This window comes from Microcaecilia unicolor, chromosome 3 (assembly GCF_901765095.1).
Source record: "Microcaecilia unicolor chromosome 3, aMicUni1.1, whole genome shotgun sequence".
In the NCBI taxonomy this organism is placed as follows: Eukaryota; Metazoa; Chordata; class Amphibia; order Gymnophiona; family Siphonopidae; genus Microcaecilia; species Microcaecilia unicolor.
Window position 1 is genome coordinate 388,985,428 of NC_044033.1, and position 26,228 is coordinate 389,011,655.

General features: G+C 42.8%; 1 protein-coding gene across 5 annotated transcripts in view; it reads right to left on the reverse strand.

The window, feature by feature from the left end:
* The window catches only part of NCOA1 (nuclear receptor coactivator 1), a 660,387-nt gene that overhangs the window by 17,248 nt on the left and 616,911 nt on the right, over positions 1-26,228 (reverse strand). The window contains exon 22 of one of the 5 annotated variants that reach the window (XM_030198690.1): positions 12,375-12,841. The exons of the other annotated variants lie outside the window; for them this stretch is intronic. Coding sequence (XP_030054550.1) covers positions 12,818-12,841 — 24 coding nt within the window. The 3' untranslated portion in view covers positions 12,375-12,817. Of the gene's footprint in view, positions 1-12,374; positions 12,842-26,228 lie in introns of those variants that run through there. 5 annotated transcript variants of the gene reach the window in all.

Genomic DNA, 26,228 nt, shown 5'->3' on the forward strand with positions numbered 1-26,228 from the left:
AACGGGCGCTAGCAGGCTTGTCCTCGGAGTGTGATATGATAGTGAGTGTGTGATAGAGAGAGACTGAATGCCCCCCCTCGGAGTTCCATGGTTTTCCCACCCTCCCTCCCTCCCAGTTGCAGTGTTTTCCCTTCCCTCTGCCTACCTCCCAGTTTGTGCCAGTTCCTGCAGCAGTATCACCAGGTGGGGTGGGGGTGTGTGGAACCCCTCAAACAGCTTCAGAGTGAGACCTTCCAACAGCATGAAAATAGGTGCCTTTTATATAGAGAGAAGATTTGAGTTTGTGAGACACACCTTGAAGAATGTCTCTGTGTGGTCTGGAAAGGGTACTTGGTTTGTGGCAGCGTTTAGTGAGAATCTATTCCCTGACAGCAATAGATGGCTTATTAGTAGCAGTGCTGTGAATGCTGTGTAAGAAAGGGATACATGAAAAGGAGACATTTTCGGGTTTTTCTTGCTTTGTGTGTGATCTGTTATTGAATACCTTTATCCCAACAGAGTTAGTTTGTACGGTGGGGGGAAGAGGTGTGATTTTTGCATTGCATAAGATCCTTTAATGTAAGGCAGAAAGGAGGTGTTTCGCGTATGTGTTCTGTACTGCGAATGCCCTTCCCTTCTCATAGGAAGATCCTGTTTTCTGTAGAAGTTAAAGTGAAAGTACCTAGCGACAGCTTGAAGAATGTCTCTGTGTGGTCTGGAAAGGGTACTTGGTTTATGGCAGCGTGTTGTGAAAATCCATTCCCTGACAGCGATAGATGGCTTACTAGTAGCAGTGCTGTGAAGGCTGTGTAAGAAAGGGATACATTAAAAGGAGACATTTTCGGGTGTTTCCTGCTTTGTGTGTGATGTGTTATTGAATACCTTTTTCCCAACACAGTTACTTTGTACGGTGGGGGGAAGGGGTGTGATTTTTGCATTGCATAAATGTAAGCCAGAAAATAGGTGTTTCCCGTATGGCTTCTGTACCCCGAATGCCCTTCCCTTCTCTTAGAAATATCCTCTTTTCTGTAGAAGTGATAGTGAAAGTACCTAGCGAGCACGTAGAAGACTTTCTGTTCTTAATTGCCAGAGAGACGGACGGGAGTTCTGCTTCTGAGGAGGCATTTTGTGGAGGTAATAACGGACGATAGATTTGTGTTTGGGAGAGTGGCGAGAGTTGGAAATATCGGCAGAGGGGTAGATCGCGTAGTGTCGAGTGTCAGTGCTCCGCCCTCGTCGTCTTAACGTTGTGACGCGAGGGCGGGGCAGACACTCCTGGTCAAACCGGATATCTCTGGTGCCTCAAGTTTCTGGCTTGAGGCTTCATTCGAACGTTGGAGGTGCCTTTTATATATAGAGATTTTTTCACTTCTTTCAAGATCTGTCCCCTTCCTTTGTCCCTCAACCTCTTCGCTGCCCACCCTTTCCCACCCCACCTCTTCTTCAGCATCCATCCACCTACCTCATTCTCCAATATTCATTTAGCCTTTCCTCCACCTTAACCTTAGTACACATTCCTCTGCTCCTCTATCTTCACCATCCCTGCATAATACCTTTGCTTCACCCCTCCCCCACGTCCTCCTCCTCCTCTTTCTCCTAGCTCCTCTATGAACTCGCAACCCCCATTTGACCATTGTCAGACCCCCGCCCTCCCACCACTCTCAGTCTGATAGCTCTGAGCCCCGTTCTTCCTGCCCGAACATCATTCCCCTCTAGCACCTGCTCCTTATATTCGATCATTTCTGTCACTCCTATCATCTTTCATCATCACCTCTCTTTTGTTATCCCCAGCTTTACATCAGCCCCCAGTCACCTTTCCATCACCTTTAAATCAGGATCATTTTCCACAGTTCCTTTCTCCCACTTGTCTTTTTCAGCCTCCCAGCTCCAGCCCCTGGATTAGACCCATTCTGAAGCCCCACCTGTCCTCTTCTCAGCACCCCTTTTCCCATCCATTTCCTGTATTGAACTCCTCTCAGCACTATCCCAAAATCAGTCCTCTTCTCCTACCTGCCCTGAACTTTAAAATCATTTCTAGAGCGACAGGAGCATCTCTTTCATTGCTTCTGCTCTGCCTATCCTCAATTGTGTCTGGCAGACGGAACTGCATGCTCTTTCAAGTTAATGGGCTTCCTCAGGGCGTTGAAATCATTAATAAAACTTTGCTCTGATGTTACAAAAATTGTCCCAATAGCCACTGGAAATAATTCAAATGATTACAATTCCTCCTTATATATTAGGATACCACCCCCCCCATCTTCTTACAGCCTAAATAAAAACAGAGTGTAGGGTTGGAAGGGAGAAAGGTGGGGCTGGTAGACTAAATTTGCAAGCTGATTTTGTGGCTTGCAAGTCAGGGGACGAGGAGGAGAGAAAAAGAAGAAATTATTTGGGAAAGCTTTGCAGAAGCACCATTTTGAGTGTGGATTTAAACTTCAGGTAGCTCAGCTCGGAGATCAGTTGGTAGGCAGGACCTTTTATTTTATTCTATAATTCTTTTCACATTGAATGTGCCAAGTATATTGTATAGATCATTGAACAACTCCTACTTTAATGCATTTTGAATTATGTTTTGTAGACAGACCCCTGGATTCTATAAATTTGTGTGCACAACTTTCCAACTAGCATGCAAATTTTGGATATGCAAGTTACAGAATACAGCCAGTTGTGTGCCTAACTTAAGTACCAATAATAGCCCTTAAGTGGCGTTTTGGTGCAAATTGGTACTAATTTTAGTTACAAACAATTGCACTTAGGTGCTATTTTTAAACGTAGTGCCTAAATGCTAGAGCACACAATTACAAATGGGTACGCAGATGGGCGGATTTAGGGTATGTCTTGCAGTTACATGTGCAAGTTATAGAATACCATCACTTATGTATGCAACTGCCAACTGTAGGTGCAATCACTTACACCAGCCTTTGACATGATGTAAGTTAGGCACACGCATGCCAACGAGAGTTGGCATGCGTGTGCCTAACTGACTTCATTCTATAAGGGAAATTTTGCGTCTAATTGCTGCTACAGAATTGGCGCTTAGCGCCTGTATTTTTTGTGCTTAATGTTTAGCACACTTTCTTGAATCTACCCCAGAATGTGAAAAATGTATAACGGTGTAAAGACTTTTATAAGGTACTGTGCATAAATAATTTTGCACTCTCAAAAGCATGTATATATTACTCAGAAACAATTTCCACATAAATTGATTAGTAGAAATATGACAGCACGTTCACCATGAAAATCCGGTAAAGTGTTCCTGAACAGTTAACAACACTGCTTACCTGTAGCAGGTGCTCTCTGAAGACAGCAAGGTATCAGTCTATACACATGGGTGGTGATATCCGATGGATCTCGGGCTGATGAAATGTAAACAAAGCTTACAGAACTTTCTAAAGTAGTGCACCTCATATGCATGGGACTTCCCACGTGTGCATTACCATGAGAGACCACCTCCATGTCACAAAGTAGAAGAATGGCTGATTGAGAACCAGGGAAATTAGAGTTCAAATTCCACTGATGCTCCTAGTAACCTTGGGTAGGATACTTAACCCTCCATTGCCTCAGATTATAAATTTAGATTTCAAGCCCCCCAGGGGATAGGAAAATCACATCTGTATATAAATATAATAAATCTTGAGCTACTACTGAAAAGGTGTGATCTAAATTCAAACCAATAAATAAGACCATAATTTTTAGGAGAACCCAACTTCTAGGAGAGGTGGGCATGTTTTGAGAGTAAAGATTTCTGTACTCAGAGAAAGCGAAGTTACTCACCTGTAGCAGGTGTTCTCTGAGGACAGCAAGCCAAGTATTCTCACAGTTGGGTGGGACATCATCAGATGCAGTTTGGTGCACACGCTGACTAGCGAGAAGTTTGTATAAGTTTCTAGCAGCATCCCACCGTGAATGTGCTGGCCCCTTCCGCCCAACAAACTGGCCCCTCAGTCATTTAATTTAGCTAAAGAATTTAGCTCCAAGGGGAGGTGGGAGGGTTTGTGAGAATACTTGGCCTGCTGTGCTTGAAGAACACCTGCTACAGGTGAGTAACTTTGCTTTCTCCTAGGGCAAGCAGGCCAGTTTTTTTCTCACAGTTGTGAATTCCTACCAGGCTCACTGAAAACGACACTAGAACAGGGACGTGAAACGTTGAGGCCTTGAAGTTGACCATCCTGAAAACTATGCACATTCTATTTGTGGAGGTGCAGCCTGGAACATAATAAAACCGAGCCTAGTGGGGTGGAGTTCAATTCTAGATACCGAACAAATTCTGCAGAACTGTCTGACCAAACTGGCTGTAATTTTGGGTATCCTATTCAAAACAGTAATAAGATGTGAATGTGTGGACAGAAGACCATGTCGCAGCTTTGCAGATCTCCTCTATGGAGGCTGACCTCAAGTGGGCTACTGATGTCACCAAGGCTCTGACATGACCTTCTAGAGTCAGTCTAGTCTGGGCATAAGTAAAGGAGATGCAATCTGCTAGCCAATTAGAAATTGTGGTTTGACAATAGCTACTGTAATCTGGTCTGGGTCAAAAGAAAAAGCTGGGTGGACTGTCTATGGATTTCTGCTCCAGATAGAAGGATAAAGCTTTCTTGCAATCCAAGGTATGTAGTACGCATTTCCCAGGATGGGAATGTGGTTTGGGGAAAAACGCTGGTAGAACGATTGACTGATTAAGATGGAACTACGATACTACCTTAGGAAGGAACTTAGGGTGTGTGTGAAGAACTACTTTACTGTGATGAAACTAAGTATAAGGTGGATCCGGTACTAGGGCCTGAAGGTCACTGACTCCTTAAGCTGAAGTGACTGCCACCATAAACACAACTTTCCAGTCCACTGGGCCTCTCTCAAATGGAGACGTGCCATGGGAGTGACATGCACTGTCAAGAATATGTGGCCCATTAATCTCAATATTTACCGAGCTGTGACCTGCTTGCTGCTTCAGAACTGCAAGGCAAGAGTTATCAAGGTCTCTGCTCTCGGTTGAGGAAGGAAAGCCCGAGACTGCAATGTATATAGCAGGGCTCCTCTGTGCTCCAATTGCTGAACCAAGAGTAGGTGGGACATAGGGTAATTTATCACAAAACCTAGCAACTCTAATACTCAAACAGTTAAGTGCATTGACACTGTCACTACCGCCTGCGATGTGCTCTTGACCAGCCAATCATCCAGATAAATATGCTGCTACTATCACTAGACACTGGGCGAACACCCTGGGAGCTGATATGAGGCTAAATGGCAGAACACAATACTGGTAGTGGTGTTTCCCTATTTGAAATCTGAGACACTTCCTATGACTGGGAAGTATTAAAATGTGGGTATAGGCACCCTATAAGTCCAGGGAGCATAGCCAATCTCTTTCCTCAATCATGGGGAGAAGGGTGCCCAGGGAAATCATCCTGAACTTTTTTTTGACCAAGAATTTGTTCAGGGTTCTTAGGTCTAGGATAAGACGAAATCCTCTCGTTTTCTTGGGCACAAGAAAGTACCTGGAATAGAATCCCTTCCTTTCTTCCCCTGGTGGCATAGGATCGACTGCATTGATCTGCAGAAGGGCAGGGATTTGCTCTACAAGTACCTGCTTGTGCTGAGAGCATGGAAGATACTCTTGGTGGGCAATTTGGTGGTCTCTGACACCAATGCACTGCGTAACTGGAGATGAACTATTGGAAGAACCCACCAATCACCTACCCCATGCTTATACCTCTCCTACTCCCTTCACCCTTACCTCTCCCTATCTACCAATCTCTCTTATTATTCTACTACACTTCACTTATATTTTCTCTATCAATATTATGTAATCCCAATTACTATGTAAGCCGCATTGAATCTGCTTTAGTGTGAAAGCGCGGGCTACAAATGTAATAAATAAATAAATAAATAAATATAAGGGGCCACCTTTGATGGAAAAAACTCAGCCTCCCCCCTACCAGTAGGCCTTCCGGGATGTTTGCTTGTACTGCTTTGACTGGGGAGTTTGCTGGGACTTCTGTGGTCGGTACTGACTTGGTGAAAAATCTTGGTCCTGGGGGTTCTGGGCAGAGTGGGAAGGCAGTGGACACCTACACCTTTGAGAGTAGCAGGATTGTTGACTAGGTCCACTCGTAAACCTCCTAGAAGAGGAGGCTTCAGCTGCCGACACGGAGACTGGATGGTATTAGTATGTTTTTGATAAGGTCAGCGGCCTCCTCCACCTTGACTCCCAAAAGACTGCCTCATCAGCAAGGTATGTCTGCCAACCTATCCTGAACTACTGGTTCCAAGTCACAGACATGCAGCCATGAGAGTCTGCACATCCCTACATCAATAGCAGAGAATTTGGATACAATATCAAATGAATCGAAAGCACCCCTAGCCAGATACTTCCTGCATGCCAGCTGCTTTTTGGCAAGCTGGTAAAGCTCTGCAGCCTTCTCCTGAGGGAGAGAATCTGCAAGGCAATGTACTGTGTACCATAGATTTCAAGTTTTCAAGTAAAGGATGGTAGGACTGGATGTGGGCAATAAGCAACGAAGCCTGAAAAGTCTTCCTCCCAAACGAGTCTAATGTCTGAGTCTCTTTACCTGGTGGGGCCGAGGCACGAGTCCCGGAACTCCTAGCTTGTCTGAGGGCAGATTTGACAACCAAAGAGCAGTGAGGCAGCTGGGCCCTCTTGAATACAGGAGCTTTCTAGATACGATACTGTGTATTCACCTTCTTTGGTGTGACCTGCACTGAGAGGGGAGATTCCCAGTTCTTCGTTAATGCATCTTTAAGGATAGTGGGCAATGGTTCTGTGACCCCTTCCTTAGGGGGGAAACTCAGTCCAGAACAGTTAACATCTCTGCCCTGGGCTCCTCCTCCGTCTCCAACTTAAATGTGATGGTTGAAACCATCTCCTTGACTAAACTGATGTTGATGGATTTGCCTTTGAGGAGCCAAAAAGTCTCTCCTGTTGGACCTGATGCGCCTTCTGTGTCCTCAGCTGCATTTTTAAACAGAGAAAACAAGAAATTGCTGATCTGCTGTTAGTGATCTGTAAACTGTCATTAAAATCACCCATAGTATCTGACGACTGGAGGGTGACTAATATAACACCAATTTTTAAAAAGGGTTCCAGGAGTAATTCAGCAAATTACAGACCGGTAAGCCTGACATGAATGCTGGGCAAAATAGTGGAAACTATTATAAAGACAGAGTCAGCATGGATTCAGCCAAGGGAAGTCTTGCTTCAACAATTTGCTTCAGTTCTTTGAAGGCGTGAATAAACATGTTGAAAAAGGTGAGCCAGTTGATGTAATGTATCTAGATTTTCAGAAAGTTTTTGGCAAAGTTCCTCATGAGAGACTCCTGAGAAAATTAAAAAATCGTGGGAGGAGGCAATGTTCTGTTTTGAATCAGGAATTGGTTATTGGAAAACAACAGAGGGTTAAATGCCCATTTTTCTCAATGAAGAAGGGTGAATAGTGGAGAGCCACAGGGATCTTTCCTGGGACCAGTGCTATTTAACATATTTATAAATGATCTGGAAACCAGAACGACAAGTGAGGCAATGAAATTTGCAGATGACTCAAAATTATTCAATGTTGCTAAAACACATACAGACTGTGTAGAATTTCAGGAAGACCGGGCATACAAATAGCAGATGAAATTTAATGTTAACAAATGCAAAGTGATGCACATTGGGAAGAATAATAATCATAGTTATCTGATGCTAGGGTCCACTTTGGGAATCAGCACCCAAGAAAAAGATCTAGGTAAAACTAGAGGACATGAATTGAAGTTGCAGGGTGGTAGACTTAGGAGCAATGTCAGAAAATTATTTTTCATGGAGAGAGTGGTTGATGCCTGGAATGCCATCCAAGGGAGGTAGTGGAGAAAAAAGCTCTGGCAGAATTCAAAATAGCATGGGATGAACATAGAGGATCTCTAATTAGTAAATGAATGGTATAAAAAACAAAACTTAATAGGTTGCATATGTGTTTGCATATCAATTGGTGCTTAGATGGCAACTCTGGCTGTATCAACTAAGGCTGGTGCTGGGCTGGCTTGTACTGTCTTGAGTGTCGCATATAGCAATCCGGTTTAGGATGGACTGGAGAGTGCATCGATGGAAACTCCAATAATTTGGAACATGAGGACAGTGCCGGGGCAGACTTTTACGGTCTGTGTCCCGCAAATGACAAGACAGATTCGGATAGGCTTTGATAGCAACTCCAGTAGTTGGAACATAAGGACAGAGCCGGGTGTACTTCTACGGTCTATGTCCCAGAAACAACAAAGAAAGACATGATCACGTATATAATATCATGTTTATTGTTGATTTAATTATAGAATGGAGAATGAATGTCACTTGGGAAGACTGGATGGACCATTCAGGTATTTATCTGCCGTCACTTACTATGTTAGATGTCATTGCAGACAATATGCTGAAATCTTCTAACTAGTGTGTGGTGGCGGCGGCCAAAAAAGCAAACAGGATGCTAGGAATTATTAGGAAAGGGATGGTAAATAAGACCAATAATACTACAAGCTTAGTATCGCTCCATGGTGTGACCTCACCTTGAGTATTGCATTCAATTCTGGTCGCTGTATCTCAAAAAAGATATAGTGGAGTTAGAAAAGGTTCAAAGAAGAGCGACCAAAATGAGAAAGGGGATGGAACTCCTCTCATATGAGAAAAGGCTAAAGAGGTTAGGACTCTTCAACTTGGAAAAGAGATGGCTGAGGGGAGATATGATTGAGGTCTAAAAAATCCTAAGAGGTGTAGAACAGGCAAAAATGAAACAATGTTTTACTCTTTCCAAAAGTACAAAGACTAGGGGACACTCAATGAAGTTACATGGAAATACTTTTAAAACAAATAGGAGGAAATATTTTTTCATTCAACAAATAGTTAAGCTCTCAAACTCATTGACAGAGGATGTGGTAACAGTGGTTAGCATATCTGGGTTTAAAAAAAGGTTTTGACAAGTCTGCTATTGAGATAGCGATGGGGAAGCCACTGCTTGCCCTAGGACTGGAAGCATGGAATGTTGTTGCTTTTGGGTTTCTGCCAGATACTTGTGACCTGGACTGGCCATGGTTGGAAACTGGATACTGACTTAGATGGACTGTTTGAAGCCACTGGGGGTCCTCTTTGACAATGACAAAAGAATCATGGCCAAATTAAATTCCTCAATTGTGAGCCTAAAAAAGGGTCAGTGTTAAAATTGAGGTCGGTGCTGCGACCTAAGCAAGCCTAGCAATTTGCGAAAAATAAAGGAAACTTTAAAAGCCGAAAAAACTAAAATTATTATAAAAGGGAATAAAGTAGGATAAAATAAAAAGAAAGCAAAAATACCTGCACAGGAAGGCACTGCAAAGAAGAAGAAATACACACAGTGAGAAGAACAAAACGCATCGGGTGGGAAGGCACCAGCGCAATCACGGTAAGATGCTGCTAAAAACTTCTACGATCTTCTCACTGGTCAGTGTCTACATCGGGCTCCATCAGTCTCCCGAATATAACTGGCCTGCTTGTACTCGGAGAATACCTCTTACAGGTAAGCAACTTTGCCTTCTATGAGAACAAACAGAAAATCATTGTTCTCACATGTGAGAATCCCTAGCATCAGCCTTTAACAAAAATGGGGAAGATTGAAATGAGATAAAGACTGAGCAACAATGTTTTTTGAAGCAATAGGCTTTATAGTGTTTTTTTGTTTTGTTTTTACACAAAGGCTACCGGGAAATAATAAAACTGTGTCCTAAAGTGGATGGAATTAAATTATAAACATTAAAGAGATTTGATAGGACAAACTGATCAAATTTACTGTTACATCAAGAATACCTCTTGAAATAGTGATGGGATGTGGTCATGCCGCTTGCAGTCTTCTATCAGCCTGACATCACACTCTTCCTGCAAAAACTACACTGGCTACCAGTATCATACAGGGCTAAAGTTAAAACTCTACGTTTGATTTTCAAGAGTACTTAAAGAATAATTTAGTCCTCTAAACACCTTTGAAACATCCGTTGCTCTCAAGAAGTATCATTATCTGTACCCTCATCAAAAGAAACTATATGATGTGAAACCCGCCAACGAACCTTCTCAGGAGTAGCCCCACTCTCGAACTTACTCCCAGAGGGGCTACATCTAACTCAAGACTACCTCTACTTCAGGAAGCAGGTAAAACCCTGGTTCTTCTCACAAGCCTTTAATACATGTGGTGATTGACTATACATTCACTCTGCACCTGGACTAGCTTGCTGCACACCCTGTAACTTAGACCAGTATACAAATAATGTATAGCCAAGGTCTGTAATAAGACATTTCTTCCTCACATACCAATCAGGATATCATGTATTCAAGGATACCCAAAAATGAGACAACTCCTTATTAATTTCAAAATAGTATACAGCATATTATATGGGGGACATCTGTTGCCAACTAGATACCAAATTTTAGTTTTCTTATTTCAGAGTATGTAGAAAAAGTTGAAAACCTGACTATTCAAAGAGTTTAAAAAAATAATGTCTATGCTTATTTAACATATTTTAGAATCATGGTTTTGGCATGAGTGGGTCGGCCTGGGTTTAATTACTATAGTTTTTATCCTAGTCATATTTTATTATTAGTCTATATTATTTTATGTGCCAGAGCTTTTGTTGGTTTAGTGGTTTGAAAGCTGTATTAATTTCAATTATATTCTCATTTAATTCACAATTTTACAAAAAATACTTTGGATGTTTACCTGGATTGTGAATGCTTCTGCTTTGTGTGTGTTCTATTTTTTTTATTTTTTATTTTGGCTTGGTAGTTTCCTCCTGTGTCTTTGAGCTTCCACTAAATTTACCTCTCTTGGGGGGGGGGGGGGGGGGGTCTTTTACTAAACCACAGCAGCGTTTTTAGCTCACAGAAATCAGCTGGTGGTAAACGCCACTATTCCTATGGGCGTTTCTGCGTCTACCACCAGCTGATTTCTACCATTGCTTTGTAAAAGATCCCCTTGAGCTCTAGTGTCATAAGCCTTCTTTCCGAACTACTCTACCAATTCACTCAGCTCAGGCTTTGAAGCAACAGTCCTTGGTTCAAGGCCATGAACCAAGGCTCCTTCTGGAACACTGCAAACATGGACCATAAATCCAGCCATTAGATGTCACTGTAGCAATATGAAAAATTCCTTCTTCCATAGGGGAAATTCAAATTTGTTTTCCACATGCAAGGAAGTTAATTAAAAAAAAACAACGTTTAATACACTTGTGACCTGTTCAATCCATTATAGGATACTCCTGGATTCAGAGTGCAACTTTTTATTATTAGAAAATAAAAGGGAGTTAAGAGAACAGTCAATATAGACTGCAACCCCAACTGCTCTACATGTCTCTTGGAAGAATGTGATTTTAACTGTTTTAAGAATACAGTTCTTTAATAGCCTTGTCAGTGGCTTTTGCTACCCGCGATCTTTCTGGATTAGACTGTGGGGTCTGTGTTCCAATGAGGCTTCAGGCTTTTCAGTATTCATTTTGCTTGTTGTTCTATACTTGGGAGTAATGACATGTATTTCTCCAACCAAATTATGTACACAATAAATACAAAAAAATGTATGGGTTCTAACAATTTAACAAAACAAAGACAATAAACAAGCATCTCATCAGAAAATAAAATATTTAAAAAACCCTCATGGGATTGCCATCACTAAAGAGCTCATATAATGTGCAAGTGGATTATACTCTACTTACATTTAGGGTACAACAAAACTAAGACTTTGCAGTGGGTGGTTAGAAATAAAAAGGGGCCTGACATAACCAAAAACAAACATTTAACAGGCAAGTTTAAAGTGAAACCAATGCTAACACTACTTGAGGATACTCAAAGGAAGAGTCCAGGAACCCAGCTGCAAAGCTTTAAATTTGGATTAGGGATGATCACCTTCATCAGCTTCTCGGATCCAACATCTTGCCTCCTCTGTCTTGTCAGTAGAAAGAATAAAAGGTGTTGCTGCTGCACCACTTATCAGCTAAAGGCAATGCTGGAAGTGAGATGGCAGATCTCAGGAATGAACAAGGAAGATATCTACTGGGGTACTACTACTAATTCAATACAAATATAAAAATGTCAAGGAAAAAAGGACTTCTTTCCCTGTAACTTTTCTCAATGTGTTGGTACCTGCAGCTCCTTGTGACCCTGGGCAAGTCACTTAACCCACCGTTGCCCCAGATACAAAAGACCTAGACTGTAAGCCCACTAGGGATGGAGAAAGAACCTACATATAATATGTTGTACCACAGAAAGGTGGTATATCAAATGCAATACCCATTACCTACAATGTTGCTGTGATCTTCAAACTATATGCTTACAACCTTGTGCTAGAACACATATTCTCATTTTCTAAAGTCAAATCTCTTAATTTTTCTTTGGTTTTAAAAATTTATTTATTTAATTTTACACTCAGGCCAGTTTCAGAGCAAACAGGAATCTCACACTTGTTTTTAATCTTCTTTGAGACCTAAAGAGCCTACCATTAAAATCTGTAATTAGCAAAATTTCTAATGTTGCATTAGCAAGATCCTCACAGTTAACGGCTCTCTGAAAGTTTATTTTCTTCTCATAGTTGTTCACTGTAGCACAATTCCAGGAACCAGAAAATAGCAGTGGTGAACAAGTTTTCCAGTCTGGATCTGCTGGAGAGTTATGAGTCTCATCACAAAATAAAATCAGTGCAAATCAAAAATGGTTGTATACACTTCTCCAGTTTTAAGAATGGGAAACATTGACTCTGATTTATTGTCCATTTAAAAGAGAATTCAAAGGAAAAAATTAAATCCACAGGCAATATGGACCTGGAATCTACACAGTCGTCACAAGATGTCACCATTGCTCCACGGATGACAGCTGAAAAGAGAGAGTATATCAGAGTCAATTTTGCCCATCCTTAGTTTCCTCTTTTATTATCTATATTTCTTATAACTGAATTTCTATTAGATATTCAGATATTCTATAATTAGGAATGTAATATAAATTTAACAAAAAAATTGCAGAAAGATGGGTGATAAAATAGTTTGATCAGGCAACTGTGTGTCAGGTGAATTCCTAGGATGTATGGTTCAAATTGCTCTACCTCAAATGTCTGTGTGGCCTAGACAAGTCATGATCTGCCCAAGGCTACTGTTTACTTCGGTGTGATAGGATAAGAATAGTGTTCTCTCTACTCATCTCACTTTCTAGAAGTTTTTATGCCACTCAGCTATCAAAAACCAGTCACCAGGGTATCTCATCTTGAGATTACTATATTTTCCTCACTATTAAGTCCTGTAAACAGTATTGGAATTCTGTTTGCATTAAAATGCACTACATAAGTTCAGATTCCCAATAAAATCTAAAAACTATGAACAAACTAGTCTGTCTTGTTTTTCATACAATATGATAATTCAATGGCTCAGCTACAGACCTTAACCAAAGCTGATAAAACACTGCTGTGCAGTATAGTGATGTACAGAATGCTACTACTACTATTTAACATTTCTAGAGCGCTACAAAGTGTACGCAGCGCTGTACAAACACAGAAGAAAGACAGTCCCTGCTCAAAGAGCTTACAATCTAATAGACAAAAAGTAAAGCATTTAAATTTAAAATATTTAAGCAGTCAAGCACAAGAGAACAGTCACAGAAGGACAGAAGATGTTGAAGGGTGGTCAGTGTGATTAGGTGTAACGCTGGTTGGAGTAGTGGGAGAAGGTGATAGAAGAATAGAAATGGGTGAGGTAAAGTAATGAGTGGGTTGATAGGGAGGTTATATAAGACATGTCACTCTAGGGGTGGGTGGGTAGAGGGGTAGGGTGGGTGGAAGCAGGAGAAGGTATTCTCTGCAGCCTATCTGTGAGATGGAAAATGCTCTCTGAAGCTGCTGCTATAAGTTGTTAGTTTTCTCTCCCTGAAAGAGAATGAGAGGCGTACAGTGCATCTTAACAACTAGAAATCAGCAATAACAACTTCCTCTGAACATCTCAACTGCTCACAGGATAAAGTGCACACACTGATTTTCCTGTTGCACTAACCTGAATAAACAAATTGTCCTGTTAATGTGATCTCTGCCCATCCTTTATCTTACAGACCAAAACTTCTGGAGTTTCTAACTATTAATCCTGGATATGTGGGGATCTAATTCTTAAAGGCTGATTCATTTGGTACAGCATGTTTAATTCCTCATGCTAAAAATGACCTTCCCCTCTTTAGCAAAAGTATACATTATTAGACAGCTCATATTTTCATTCATAGGGAAAAAAGGGCAGATTTGGGGCTGTGGTAAAGGTAAGGGAGATAAAGAACATGTGTGGATTTCAGTTTGAACCCCCCCCCCCCCACATACACACACACCTACACACTTTAATTTCTTTGTAGTTTCTAAAACTTGCACTGTGTAGGAATTATTAACCCTCACAGGTCAGGACAAATATTTAACTTGAAGCTGTATACCGAAGACTCTTCTTTGACATTTTATTTCTCAGTATGGTCACAAAAGGACTGACCTATTTAGATGAACTATTTTTTCACTCGCGAAGATACTTACCTGTAGCAGGTATTCTCTGAGGACAACAGGCTTCATATTCTCACAAGTGGATGACACCGATCTGCGTCATCCGGTCTGGCTTTTGCCATAGTAAAAAAAAAAAAAAAAAAGAGTGCGCTTTGTGGAGCACAAGCCACACTCCACCACGCATCCACGAATGCCTTCCCATCAGTTGTGCAAACGCGATCCTCCTCAGTTTAATACTAAACCAAAAAATAAAGTAAAAATTACCAAGGAGACAACTGCAAGGGGAGGTGGGCAGGATTGTGAGAATGTGAAGCCTGCTGTCCTTGGAAAATACCTGCTAGAGGTAAATAGCTTCGCTTTCTCTGAGGACAAACAGGCTTCTATCTTCTCAAAAGTGGGGAATCCCTAGCATCCAGGCTCAGCCAAAACAACAAATATTGGTCAATTAGGCCTCGCAAAGGCGAGGTCATAACATAGATTAACCTGAAACTATATACAATCTGAATGACAGTGCAGCCAAGAACAGAATAGAACGGGCCTAGGAGGGTGGAGTTGAATTCTAGACCCCAAACATATTCTGCAACACTGACTGCCCAAACAGACTGTTGTGTCGGGTATCCTGCTCTAGGCAGTAGCGAGATGTGAATGTGTGGACTGAAGACCACGCTGCTGCCTTGCAAATTTCTTCAATGGAGGCTGACCTCAAGTGGGCTACCGACGCAGTCATGGCTCTTGACGTTCTGAGCCATGACATGACCCTCCAAAGTCAGCACAGCCAGGGCATTAAGTGAAGGAAATGCAATTTGCAAGCCAAACTGAGATGATGCGTTTCCCGATGGCGACCCCCATCCTATTGGGATCAAAAGAAACAAAAATCTGGGCGGACCATCTGTGGGGCCTTTTCCGCTCCATGTAATAGGCCAATGCTTTCTTGTAATTCAAGGTGTGCAAGATGTTTTTGCCAGGATGGGTATGAGGTCGGGGAACGAATATTGGCAAGACAAATGACTGGATCAGATGGAACGCCAACACCACCTTTGGCAGGAACTTAGGGTGCGTGTGAAGGACTACTCTGTTGTGATGAAACAGTATAAGGTGCATCCACTACTAAGGCCTGAAGATCACTGACCCTATGAGCTGAAGAAACAGCCAGGTCAAGTACTTCAAATGGCAAGAATTCAGTGCCTCAAAAGGTGAGAATGATGACACTGAGATCCGATGACACTGGTGGAGGTTTGACAGAGGGCTTTGACAAAAACAAATCTCTCATGAAGCAAACAACTTGCCTTCTACACGTTGATAAGCACTAACTGAACTAAGGTGAACCCTTACGGAGCTGGTCCTCAGACAAGTGTAGAAGGTATTCAAGCACGGCCTGTGTAGAGCAAGTAAGGGGATCTAGGACCTTGCTCTCATACCAGATGGCAAACCTCCACCGTTTAAAACATTAACACTTCTTAGTGGAATCTTTCCTGGAATCCAGCAAGACCCAGGAGACACTCTCCAAAAGATCCAAGGAAATTAAAGAAAACTGAAAGAAAACTAAAACCTGGCAAAATAAAACTAAAGAAAAAATAAAGGATGAGTTTGTAAGGCCCAAGAAAAAGAGGCACAAGGAAGCAGAAAAAATACCGAAAGGCACTAACAGCTCTCAAAAAGACTGGGTGAGTAAGGAGAGTGCAAAAAAAAAAACCCACACCATCTCCTCACACTGAAAAAAAAAGAGAACTAAGGAGACCGCGTTCGTGCGACGGGCGGGAAGGCACTCGCGCATGTGTGGTGGAGTGCGGCTCGCACTCCAGAAAGCGCTCTTTTTTTTTTTTTTATACTATGGCAAAAGCCGGACTGGGCGACGCGAATCAGTGTCATCCACTTGTGAGAAGATAGAATCCTGCTTGTCCTTAGAGAAAAAAATGATATTTTAATGTTTGCAAATTTTATTTTTAACCTAAATAATTACAATATGTCAGGCTATGTTAAAATGTAACAGTAAATTGTTAGTGCACAAGTAAAGGGCTGTAATATGTCAGATTTCATAATCCTTAATTTTCCCTCAAGTTCCTTTTCCCACAGCTTTAAGGTGAGGAAAGAAAGGTTGCCCAACATCTGCAATTATTTATGGCACTCATCTATCTCATCTTAGTAAATACTAACTGAATGAGCAATATCATAAAAATGTTTATTTACATACAGACTAACAACCTCCCTCCAACTGCCACTAAATTATTTTCTTCTCATACCTCAAATCTTGTTTTTTTTCTCCCAAAGATCAGCACTCATAAGCCCTTAATGAATAGGGTTATAACTCTAATATTTAAACTTACTTTTAAAAGCCACAGAACATTATCAACCTTTGATGAACATTGAATAAGTTTCTGGTACAAGGCCATTTCTGATTCTAAACTTAGGAGACTTGTGTCCTGTTGACAATGGCTTCAGGTCAAAAAGTATAAGGAGGTACTTATTACATTTTGGGGTTAGTAGAAGACTCCATCCTCCTCTCACTCAGCAAATTTCCCAGCCCCGTCAGTGATCTGAAAAGTCCCATGTGGGCCTTGGTCCAAAAGGTTTTGGGACCCCTGGTGTACACACACTTGTGATCACCTTTACATCTGATTCTACTCCAGAAAGGATCTACTAAGCTTTACAATTAGCTACAACTTCACCCACCAAAGGTTTATAACAGCAACATGTGCTTCGATTATTTGCAAGAGTGAGTTTCAATAAACTGTACTGCTTTGGTATTTGGGTGCTAGGCTTGACCAAACTTACTGCCAAAATATAGTTCAGGGAACACATGCAAACAGTTTGGTTTCAGTATATCCATCATCCCCATTTGACACTAACCAAGTCACTCTTTCCCCTTTTTTTTCCTTAACCTATAAGGATTTCAAGAAGGAACCTGTCACTCTTCATCTGTCATGAGTGCAGAGGGCTATGAAAATTGATAACGTTTTATACATATGTTAATCATTCAGAACTTTTAATATACATAACTTAACCTGTGCAGCTATCTTATACATTAGTGGCCTAATTCTATAGGAAGTGCTAAAAATTGTGCATGCAAATTTGAGTGCATGCCCAATTTGCACATGCACTTTAATTATATAACGAGCTAATTAGCACTAATTGGCTTTTTAACAAGCAATTATTGGCACTAATTAGAATTAAAGTGTACTTGTGTAAATTTAGGTGAGGATCCATGCCTAAAGTTTACATGGGTGTAAAAAGGGGCTGTGGAAAAGGGAGGATTCATGCGCAGATCAACGGCGTTCCTTTCGGTTACACACATAATTATAGAATAAGGTGGTATCCGTGCCTAATTTAGGCACGAGCATTTGCACCGTGTTTCCACTGGTGTAAATGGCTGCACCTAAATGTTGCGGTTCCTGGGCATAAGCACTATTCTATAAATCATGCCTAACTAAGTGCAGTTTATAGGATAGCGCTGAGCGGTTTTGTTTTCAGTGCCGATTTTTTTTTGGCGCCATATATAGAATTTAGTCCTAGGTGACTTGATACACTGAATTTTTTAAGGGCATTTTCGATATCACGTTTAAATCCAAATTGAGACGTTTTGCTGAAAACATCTCAAAAAACGTCTACTACCTCACAGCCATAATTGAATCAGAAAAACATCTAAATTTCTTGTTCGATTATGGCTTTGAGTTAGACGTTTTCATGCTCAACACATCTGTAAGTACCATTTTGAAAAACATATCCCACGGAAAATCATAGCAATAAAAGCCATAAGGACATCTGTCTGGCAGCATTCCTAGTAAACTGGCTACACAGACATCCCAGCAGTACAGCCTAGTGGTCAGTGCAGTGGACTTCACATAAATGGACCCAGGTACAAATCCCACTTAAACCACTTCCTATTGTATGGTGAGCCCTCCAGGAACAGAAAAACCTTACTGTACCTAAAGGTATACCAATACAACAGCCCTCAGGCTTGCAGGTAACTTACATATTTAGGTACAAAGGTATTCTTTATGTTCCACAAGAACTCACATATTTATATTGAAATTAAAGAGTTTAAGTGGGAATTGAACCTGGGTCCTATTGTTAACTGTCCACTGCACTGACCACTAGGCTACTCCATTCATTTGCTTACTGGTTTCTTAGGAATGGCCATAATCAGTGGCATTCCTAGCCTGGCTGACACCTGGGGCGGATCGCCAATGCGCCCCCCCCTCCAGGTGCAGTGCGCCCCCCCCGGGTGCATTTTTACCTGCTGGGGGGGTGCCGCTCGCCTGTTAGCTCCGAGTCCGCTCGTTCCTTCCCTGCTGCTCCCTCTGCCCCGGAACAGGAAGTAACCTGTTCCGCGCAGAGGGAACAGCAGGGAGGGAACGAGCGGACTCGGAGCCAACAGGTGCGCGCAGCACCCCCCAGCGGCGTGCACCCGGGTCAGACCGCCCCCACCTTGGTACGTCACTGGCCATAATATCTGAAGCTGTTACAGCCTAGTATCTACTTTCACTGTCACATCTTTGGAGGGGGGGGGGGGGGGGGGGAAGGAGTCAGTGACCACTGAAGGCTTAAGAGGGGACATCTTAATCCCTTCAGTGGTCAGCTGGTCAGTTAGAGCACCTTTTTCTGACTTAGACAAATAGGTCTACGAAAAAAAATACTTTTTTTGCCCTGGACCTTTTTTCTGTTCCATTATCACTGAAAAACATCCCAGATTTTAAGCTCGCCAAAGTCCTGCCCAAAACACGGCCCCTTGCGATTAAGATGAATTGTGGAGTAAAACGTACCAATTCTGAGTTTCGAAAATTTTGACTTAAGACATTTTTCTCACAAAAACGTCTATCTGCTGCTTTTGAGATGGTTTTCTCTTTTGAAAACAAGCATCTTTGTTGCTAAATTCATGCCTCTGTATATATGTTCAGTTTTTATTCCCTCCTAATGAAAGCTGGCTTTCAATTTTTACAAAAGTTGCCTTTATATGGCCTAGATTTATTTCGAAAAATATTTTGAATGGAATAACACATTCATGGTTAAATTCAGGATTCAAGGGGGCAACTTTCAAAATTGTTTACACAGGTACATATCAGGGTGAATGTACCTACAACATTCACAGACTAGGTACTGTATTTTTACTCACTGGTTTAAAGGATGGGGTTATGGCAGAGGAAAGTTGGGAGATGAATAGATCGTGCACTGATTTCTGTTTCAAAGCTCCATGCATACTTTTGTGGCATACGCTTAGGCTGCAAATGGGAGTTCAATACCTGTGGCCAGCACATTTTGAAAGGACACACAGTACAAGGTTCCCTTTTGAAAATGAGCTTGAAGCTCTGCAGGATTAACATACTTGTGAGACAGGCAAGTGACCCAAACGCTTAGGCAGTCACAAATGGGCGGCAGCTCAGCACGTCCATAGGAGGTGGGCTTTGGGGGAAGGGGATGGAGAAGCTAAGGGAAGGCATAGTAAGGCAATTTAACAATAGGGAAGGGAAGGTAGGAAAGGTGGGGGGGGGGGGAGAGGAGGAGACATAGCCAGAGAGGAGGGACAGGAGGGCATAAAAAGGAGGTGGCCTCTGGAGGCAATAAGGGCAGCGATTGCAAAGCTGCAATAGCTATTTTATCTGCTGCTCCAACAGCTCATGCTGCCTCATCCATACTATCAAAGGCAGTGAAAACGATATACAATCACCTAAACTTCTGGAACATGCTAAAAACCACCCTGCTCAAAAAGGCATACCATCCCGAACCAACCTAAAAGACCGACCTTGGCTACACATGAAAAACAAAGCACGCAGGTTCACAACAATACTCTTCCCATCAGGACTAGTCTATGGCTTTGACATATAAACTTCTTCCTACCACTACAGCACAATGTATTTGTTCACACCGGAAACATCAAATGCCATTCCGGTACTATGTAAGCCACATTGAGCCTGCAAATAGGTGGGAAAATGTGGGATACAAATGCAACAAACAAACAAATAAATAAATAAATAAACAAATACTACGAGGTCTCTTTCCTCTTACAGCTTCCCTCGAACAATGTGTCAGTCATTTTCTGATCGCTATGAAGCTTGCTGTCTCCCGTGGAAATACGCACAGACTCCGGTTAGTAAATGGGTTTTTTTTATTGGTTGAATGCAGGGCACTGCACAGCAGGCTACAGTGCCGGCTGTGCAACATGATGGCTGCTTGCAGCCTCGGATCCCAGCAAGCTTGGGGTTGCTTAATTTCCCGCGGGACGAGGGGAGCGCACAGATGAGCAACTTCTGCTCACGCTTGGGGAGTAACTGCATGATGGGAGTGTGGGGCAAGGACGGATAGGGGATGCATGCGAGGGCTTGTTGACAACAAGGATTTGGCAGCTGTATTCAGCGCACCTCATGTAGGGACAGTGCAGGTCTTCCCCGGGTGGTGGGAACATGGTGGCACAGCAGAGACCTTGTTGAGACCTATGCATGGGAGCCATCATAACACCCACTTTTGCGGCTGCAGTCCCCTTCCGTTCACTGGCATCGGCACGCTGCAATCCAGCTAGGTCGTCCCATCAAAGGTGGGAGAGCTGGCATACTGGTTGAGACCTTCAGCCTGTGTGGCTCATAGCATGGTAAGAAAGCTCCGTGCTTCAGGCAAACGTTATGGCAGGAAAGATTGATATGCTGGGTAACATGTGCCATATAGTGACCGCATGATCAGCGCCATCGGATGACCACATGGTTGGCGTCATATTAGGATCCCGGTGCAGCCACCTGTGCAATTGGTCCGTGGAATCTAGGAATCTGCTAGTAAGTCCCTTATGAAGCTTTTTCACATCGGTGGGGTCCCTGTAGGTGGTATCCACAGGTGGGAGGTACTGTACACTGTAGCAATGTCGTTAAGAGACTAAGTTCATTGCACAATGATGGAGAGATCGGGGAGTCACTGAGTGGGAAATGCTCCTCATGTGCGAGTTTAAGGTCGCCCGCAATACAGAAGCCTCATGCAGCCTTTTGACGTGCAGGGCTATTAGGTGCTTGTTTCATCACCCCATGTTATTCGTGCAAGCTCTGCAGCTGTCTTGTCGGGTGTCATGTGTTCTCTGGTGGTCACATTGTATTCGACGCCATCTTGTGCGTGGCACTCACTTTTCCATAGTAATCCCCAGCGGCCATCCTGCATTCATACAAGGCAGCCATTTGGTTTGTGGCACTTGCTGTTGTGGCTGCTGCCTTGTATTATCAGGTAACGGCTATTTTCGAGTGTGGCAATTTCTATTCTTCACTATATTTAATTATTTCCATTGTATTTATGCATTATTGTATCCCACTGTTATCCAAAAACAAGTTTCGGTTCAAAGTGGCTGATAATCATTCTGGTTTGTAGTTACAGTATTTGTTTACATTTACAAGTTGAGTTGTGAGTTATAGTGATGGTTCACAAGTGCAGTTTATATTTAGGTTTGGACTTATAATGGTTGTGATTATTACTCAGGTTGGACATTGATTGCTAAGTTGATTTGTTGTAGGATTTTTTAAAAAAGGTGTTAAAAAGTTATGTTTTCAGTGCTTTTCGGAACTGAAGATAGTTCGTGATGCTTCTTGTGATTTTTGGTATTGAGTTCCACCACACTATTGGCGGCCATCCTGAACGTGTACTTTGCAGCTATCTTGTGTGGGGCATTTCCTATCTAATGACCACATGTCCTGTCGGCCACTGTGCGCCCATGGTTGGAGGCCTTTTCCACAGTGGGCTGAATTAGTCAGTTTACCTGCGCTCATGTTAGTACCTGCGTATGCTCAAGGTTATAAGTTTCGCTCTTAAGGCTACCTGTGGGCCATAAATGGTAGCTATAGTTTTGGGAAAGAAAATTATCCAATATGCAGTGAATCACTTTCTTTAAGGTCGAACACAACCCCCCCCCCCCCCCCCCCAGCTTTTATACAGACTTAATAGTAAGGGGAACAAACATGCTCATGGTCTACCTCAGGGATACATTACATTGGTATGCTTTGCACTATGCATTTACCTTGAGGTGACTTTACTGATTAATTTAGAAACAGGCCTACGTCTAGGCATGCACCATCAAACCGATAAGAAATTGAGGAATAGCTATTCAAATCTCCTGTTACTTCACACAGGTAGTTGGCTATTTTACACTATGGCTATCAACTTGTCCTTCTGACCTGGATTCGCTGCAAAGGTTGCTCGCACAACACTTTGCCAATTAGTCATGCGTGGTTAGGATAGAAGGTCTATACAATACAGTTCCTGCCGGTCAATTTTGACCTAGAATTACTTAGTTTGGAAACAGGAAGTTGGACTACTATCATGTACTTATGTTCACCTCAGCACGACAACACATTACAAGTGAGTGTGGTCAAAAATGAATCTTAACACAAATATGTTTTCGCTGGGCGATTGCTCAGTAGAGGCACTCAGGTAAACTTTCTATGGATAAATGCCAGCAGCTGACAGATCCAATATATCCCACCATGGTGACTGGTACAAGATTGTGGATGTCATGCCTCGGGTTACGGTGAGCAGTGCCAGCTATGGGGGTCCCCAAACATCAACCTCAGTGTTTGCCACAGTGCAACAGCATGTAAGAAATCAAAGAAAGACATGACAATACGGAACTCTCTTTTGGGGTTTTACATACAGTCTTGACATAGCAAGCACAGATGCATGAGGGCGAATATGCAGACTAACTGCAAGTGAAACTATACCGTGTCGATAGTAGTTATTATGCAGACCAGGGGCGTAGCCACACCTCGTGGTGGGAGGGGGGCATATTTTGGAGGGGGCAAAAAGTGGATGCTCTCAGTTTCACTAAAAGGAGCGTGCCGGACGTGAGCAGAAGACAGAGCAGGGCAGGAAACGTGGTGGCGCCCGAGACCAGTGCAGTAAAAGGCTTCAGCTGGTGGGGGCACCAGCAAAATCAGGGACCCAGAGAAATTTTTTTTTTTTTGGGGGGGGGGGGGGGGGCAGGTCCCTGTGGCCCCACTTAGCTATGCTCCTGACGGAAACTGCATCAGAATGGGATGCATTCCCATAGCTTTTGAGGCTGCGAGTATCATGTCATAAATGCAACAGTATATACACATTTACGTTATCTCAAGATACCGTGTTACTTATGCAGCCATGGACTGGCAGCACATACACACAGAGTAATAGAACTTAAAAGCGCACTGCTTATCTTATTAGTACATGAATGTACACATTCTCAGAAACGTGGTCTGGCAGGTTCTGCTCAGCTACGACACAAGAGGGTGTGCGGAGTCAATAGCCACTGGGACCATGAGTTTTGTATATCCTGTTTGCTCCCAACAAGTTCAGCTTCATTACCCAACACCCACATTTGATTTGCAGTGCCGCAATAGCTGCAATGGGTGGGTTCTCATACAGATTAACAGTACTTGTAGGTTCGCTGCTGCAACAGCCTCGGCCTGGCAATTGTATTACACATCAGTTGTATCAGAATGCTCGCCCCTTCAATTGCCGCTGGCCAGCAGGTCCAATTTAGAGATTAACAGTCGTTGAATAATTACGGCTTCAGCAGCCTTAGAACACAGATTGCCTATAGACATACGGCACCTGAAGGTACCATCTAGATAACCTAGGACTTGCAGGTCTTTTCCGATATGCTATGGGCCTTTATTGCTGTGGGTTGGCAAGTTCCTGACAGGCACACCGCTTCGATTGCCTCCTGCTGACAGGCCCATCTCTTCGATTGCCTCCTGCTGACAGGCACACTGCTTTGATAGCCTTTGGCTTACAGGCACACCGCTTCACCTTCAGATTACAGGCTCACATCACCTTTTGGGTTGGTATGGCAGGATTCTTTTACATCACCTGCTCTTGGAGGTGCATCGCTCCTTATTCTATGGCACCGAATAGCATGCTACCTTGGGACTTCGTCAGGTTGTGGTTTTAGGTTGCTATAGACCTCTTGCCATTTAACTCACCTGTCCAATAAGCTGAGACGATATATCATATATGACCATATTTGTGTCCAACTGGGTAAACATAGACCCAATTTCCGCTGTACAGCGTTACAAATGCCAGTCTTTGAAAGCGAACAGGGATAACCTTTGCTAATCAGATGCAGTTCTTTGGATCCGATGATGTAAGGTCCTTTGGTCGCTTCTGAATTCTGATATGTTAGTGGAACCCGAAGCATCACTGCTTCTATAGCTATTCAACTCTTAAATCTCTTATACACAGCCAAGAAAAAAAAAATCAGATTAGATTGCTTATGTATACCTAATGCACCTGCAAGACACATGGGCCTGGCAGGTTGCATATCTACAAAAATGCACCTGTGCACTGTTAAGGTTCCACATTAGGAGTCACTGACCAGGAAAAGGATCTAGGCGTCATCGTTGATATGTTGAAACCATCTGCTCAGTGGGCGGTGGCGGCTAAAAAAGCAAACAGAATGTTAGGTATTATTAGGAAAGGAATGGAATGACAAAATGAGGATGTTATAATGCCTTTGTATCGATCCATGGTGTGATCACACTTCGAATATTGTGTGCAGTTGTGGTCACCACATCTCAATGTACTTATGCATGTAATTGACTGTGGACAGACAGTTGTCCGATCTACCTTTATGGGAATTTACACTGCCCCAATAGCACTCTGCTTGCAGCCTTCACATATATCCACTGCGCTGGAAAAAGCACGGCCTAGAGGACAGAGTAGGTGGCCAGTATGCTTACTACAACTCTGCCTAGGCTTCTTCTTAAAGTACAATGCATTAGCAGTCGGTGCAGCCTGCAACCTTTTTTCTATATAATCACTACAGCTGAACATGCACTAATTTAGTCCTTTTTCCAGATATCACATTGGCATAAGAAGGTACACCGCTGCAACACCATGCACAGGACAGGCTGCTTACCAATTTCGGCTATTCTTACATATCGCACATAAAAACTACATAGCAGTGCTGGCAGACTCACACCAACTTAGGTAAAGAAAATGCGCAAGCCTCAATTCCAACCAGCACTTTTGGCTTCATGCTACATATCACATATGGAATGCACGTGCACTACTTCCTAGCAACCATGGCAGCCCCACACTACATAACAGGATGTAGGCTAGCTGTGAAAGTATTCAAGGACAGAGAGCAAGAATGTCTACTAGTTAGTGGCATAACATGTTGGCAGTCAGTTATGCAATACAAGAGAAACAGTAGGCGGTCAGGTATGCAATGCAAGGGTCACAGGGAATCAATATGATGCAACAGTAACCCATAAGGTGGATCCAACCAGTCAGGTGGCTACCCAAGCCATTCCACATTGTGTTCTAGGATTGGAAGATAGGCAGGACCACAGAGAAGGTGATAATCTACCAATCAAAGGCAACCGCAAAGGCAGGGACAATGGATAGTAACTCACGTGTATTCAATCTACCCCATTATGGGAAGTCATCTTACGTCTATGGCTATAGAGGGAGAGCACCCAATGATTACCTGAGGATTTACCTTTCATTATAGTGACCTCACCAGTGTCATGGCCGCAGCTAGGACCTAGTTCGTGGGGAGACCAAGACAAGCGAGGTGTCGCTGTCTCGGTCTATGGCAGTAGGTCCTAGCCTGATAGAGTACACAGCAGTATGCTACAGATCCCCCCTCTTGCATGGAGGGGGGGCCCATGGCCAGAATAACAACCGATCAGCAGGACCTACCTCAGATTTGGACAGAATGGGGAGGCTGAAGGCTGCAAGAAAGAGTGTCAACGGTTGAGAAAAGGATTATGCTTTTACGGCAATCTCCTGATCAAAAGCTGTGAT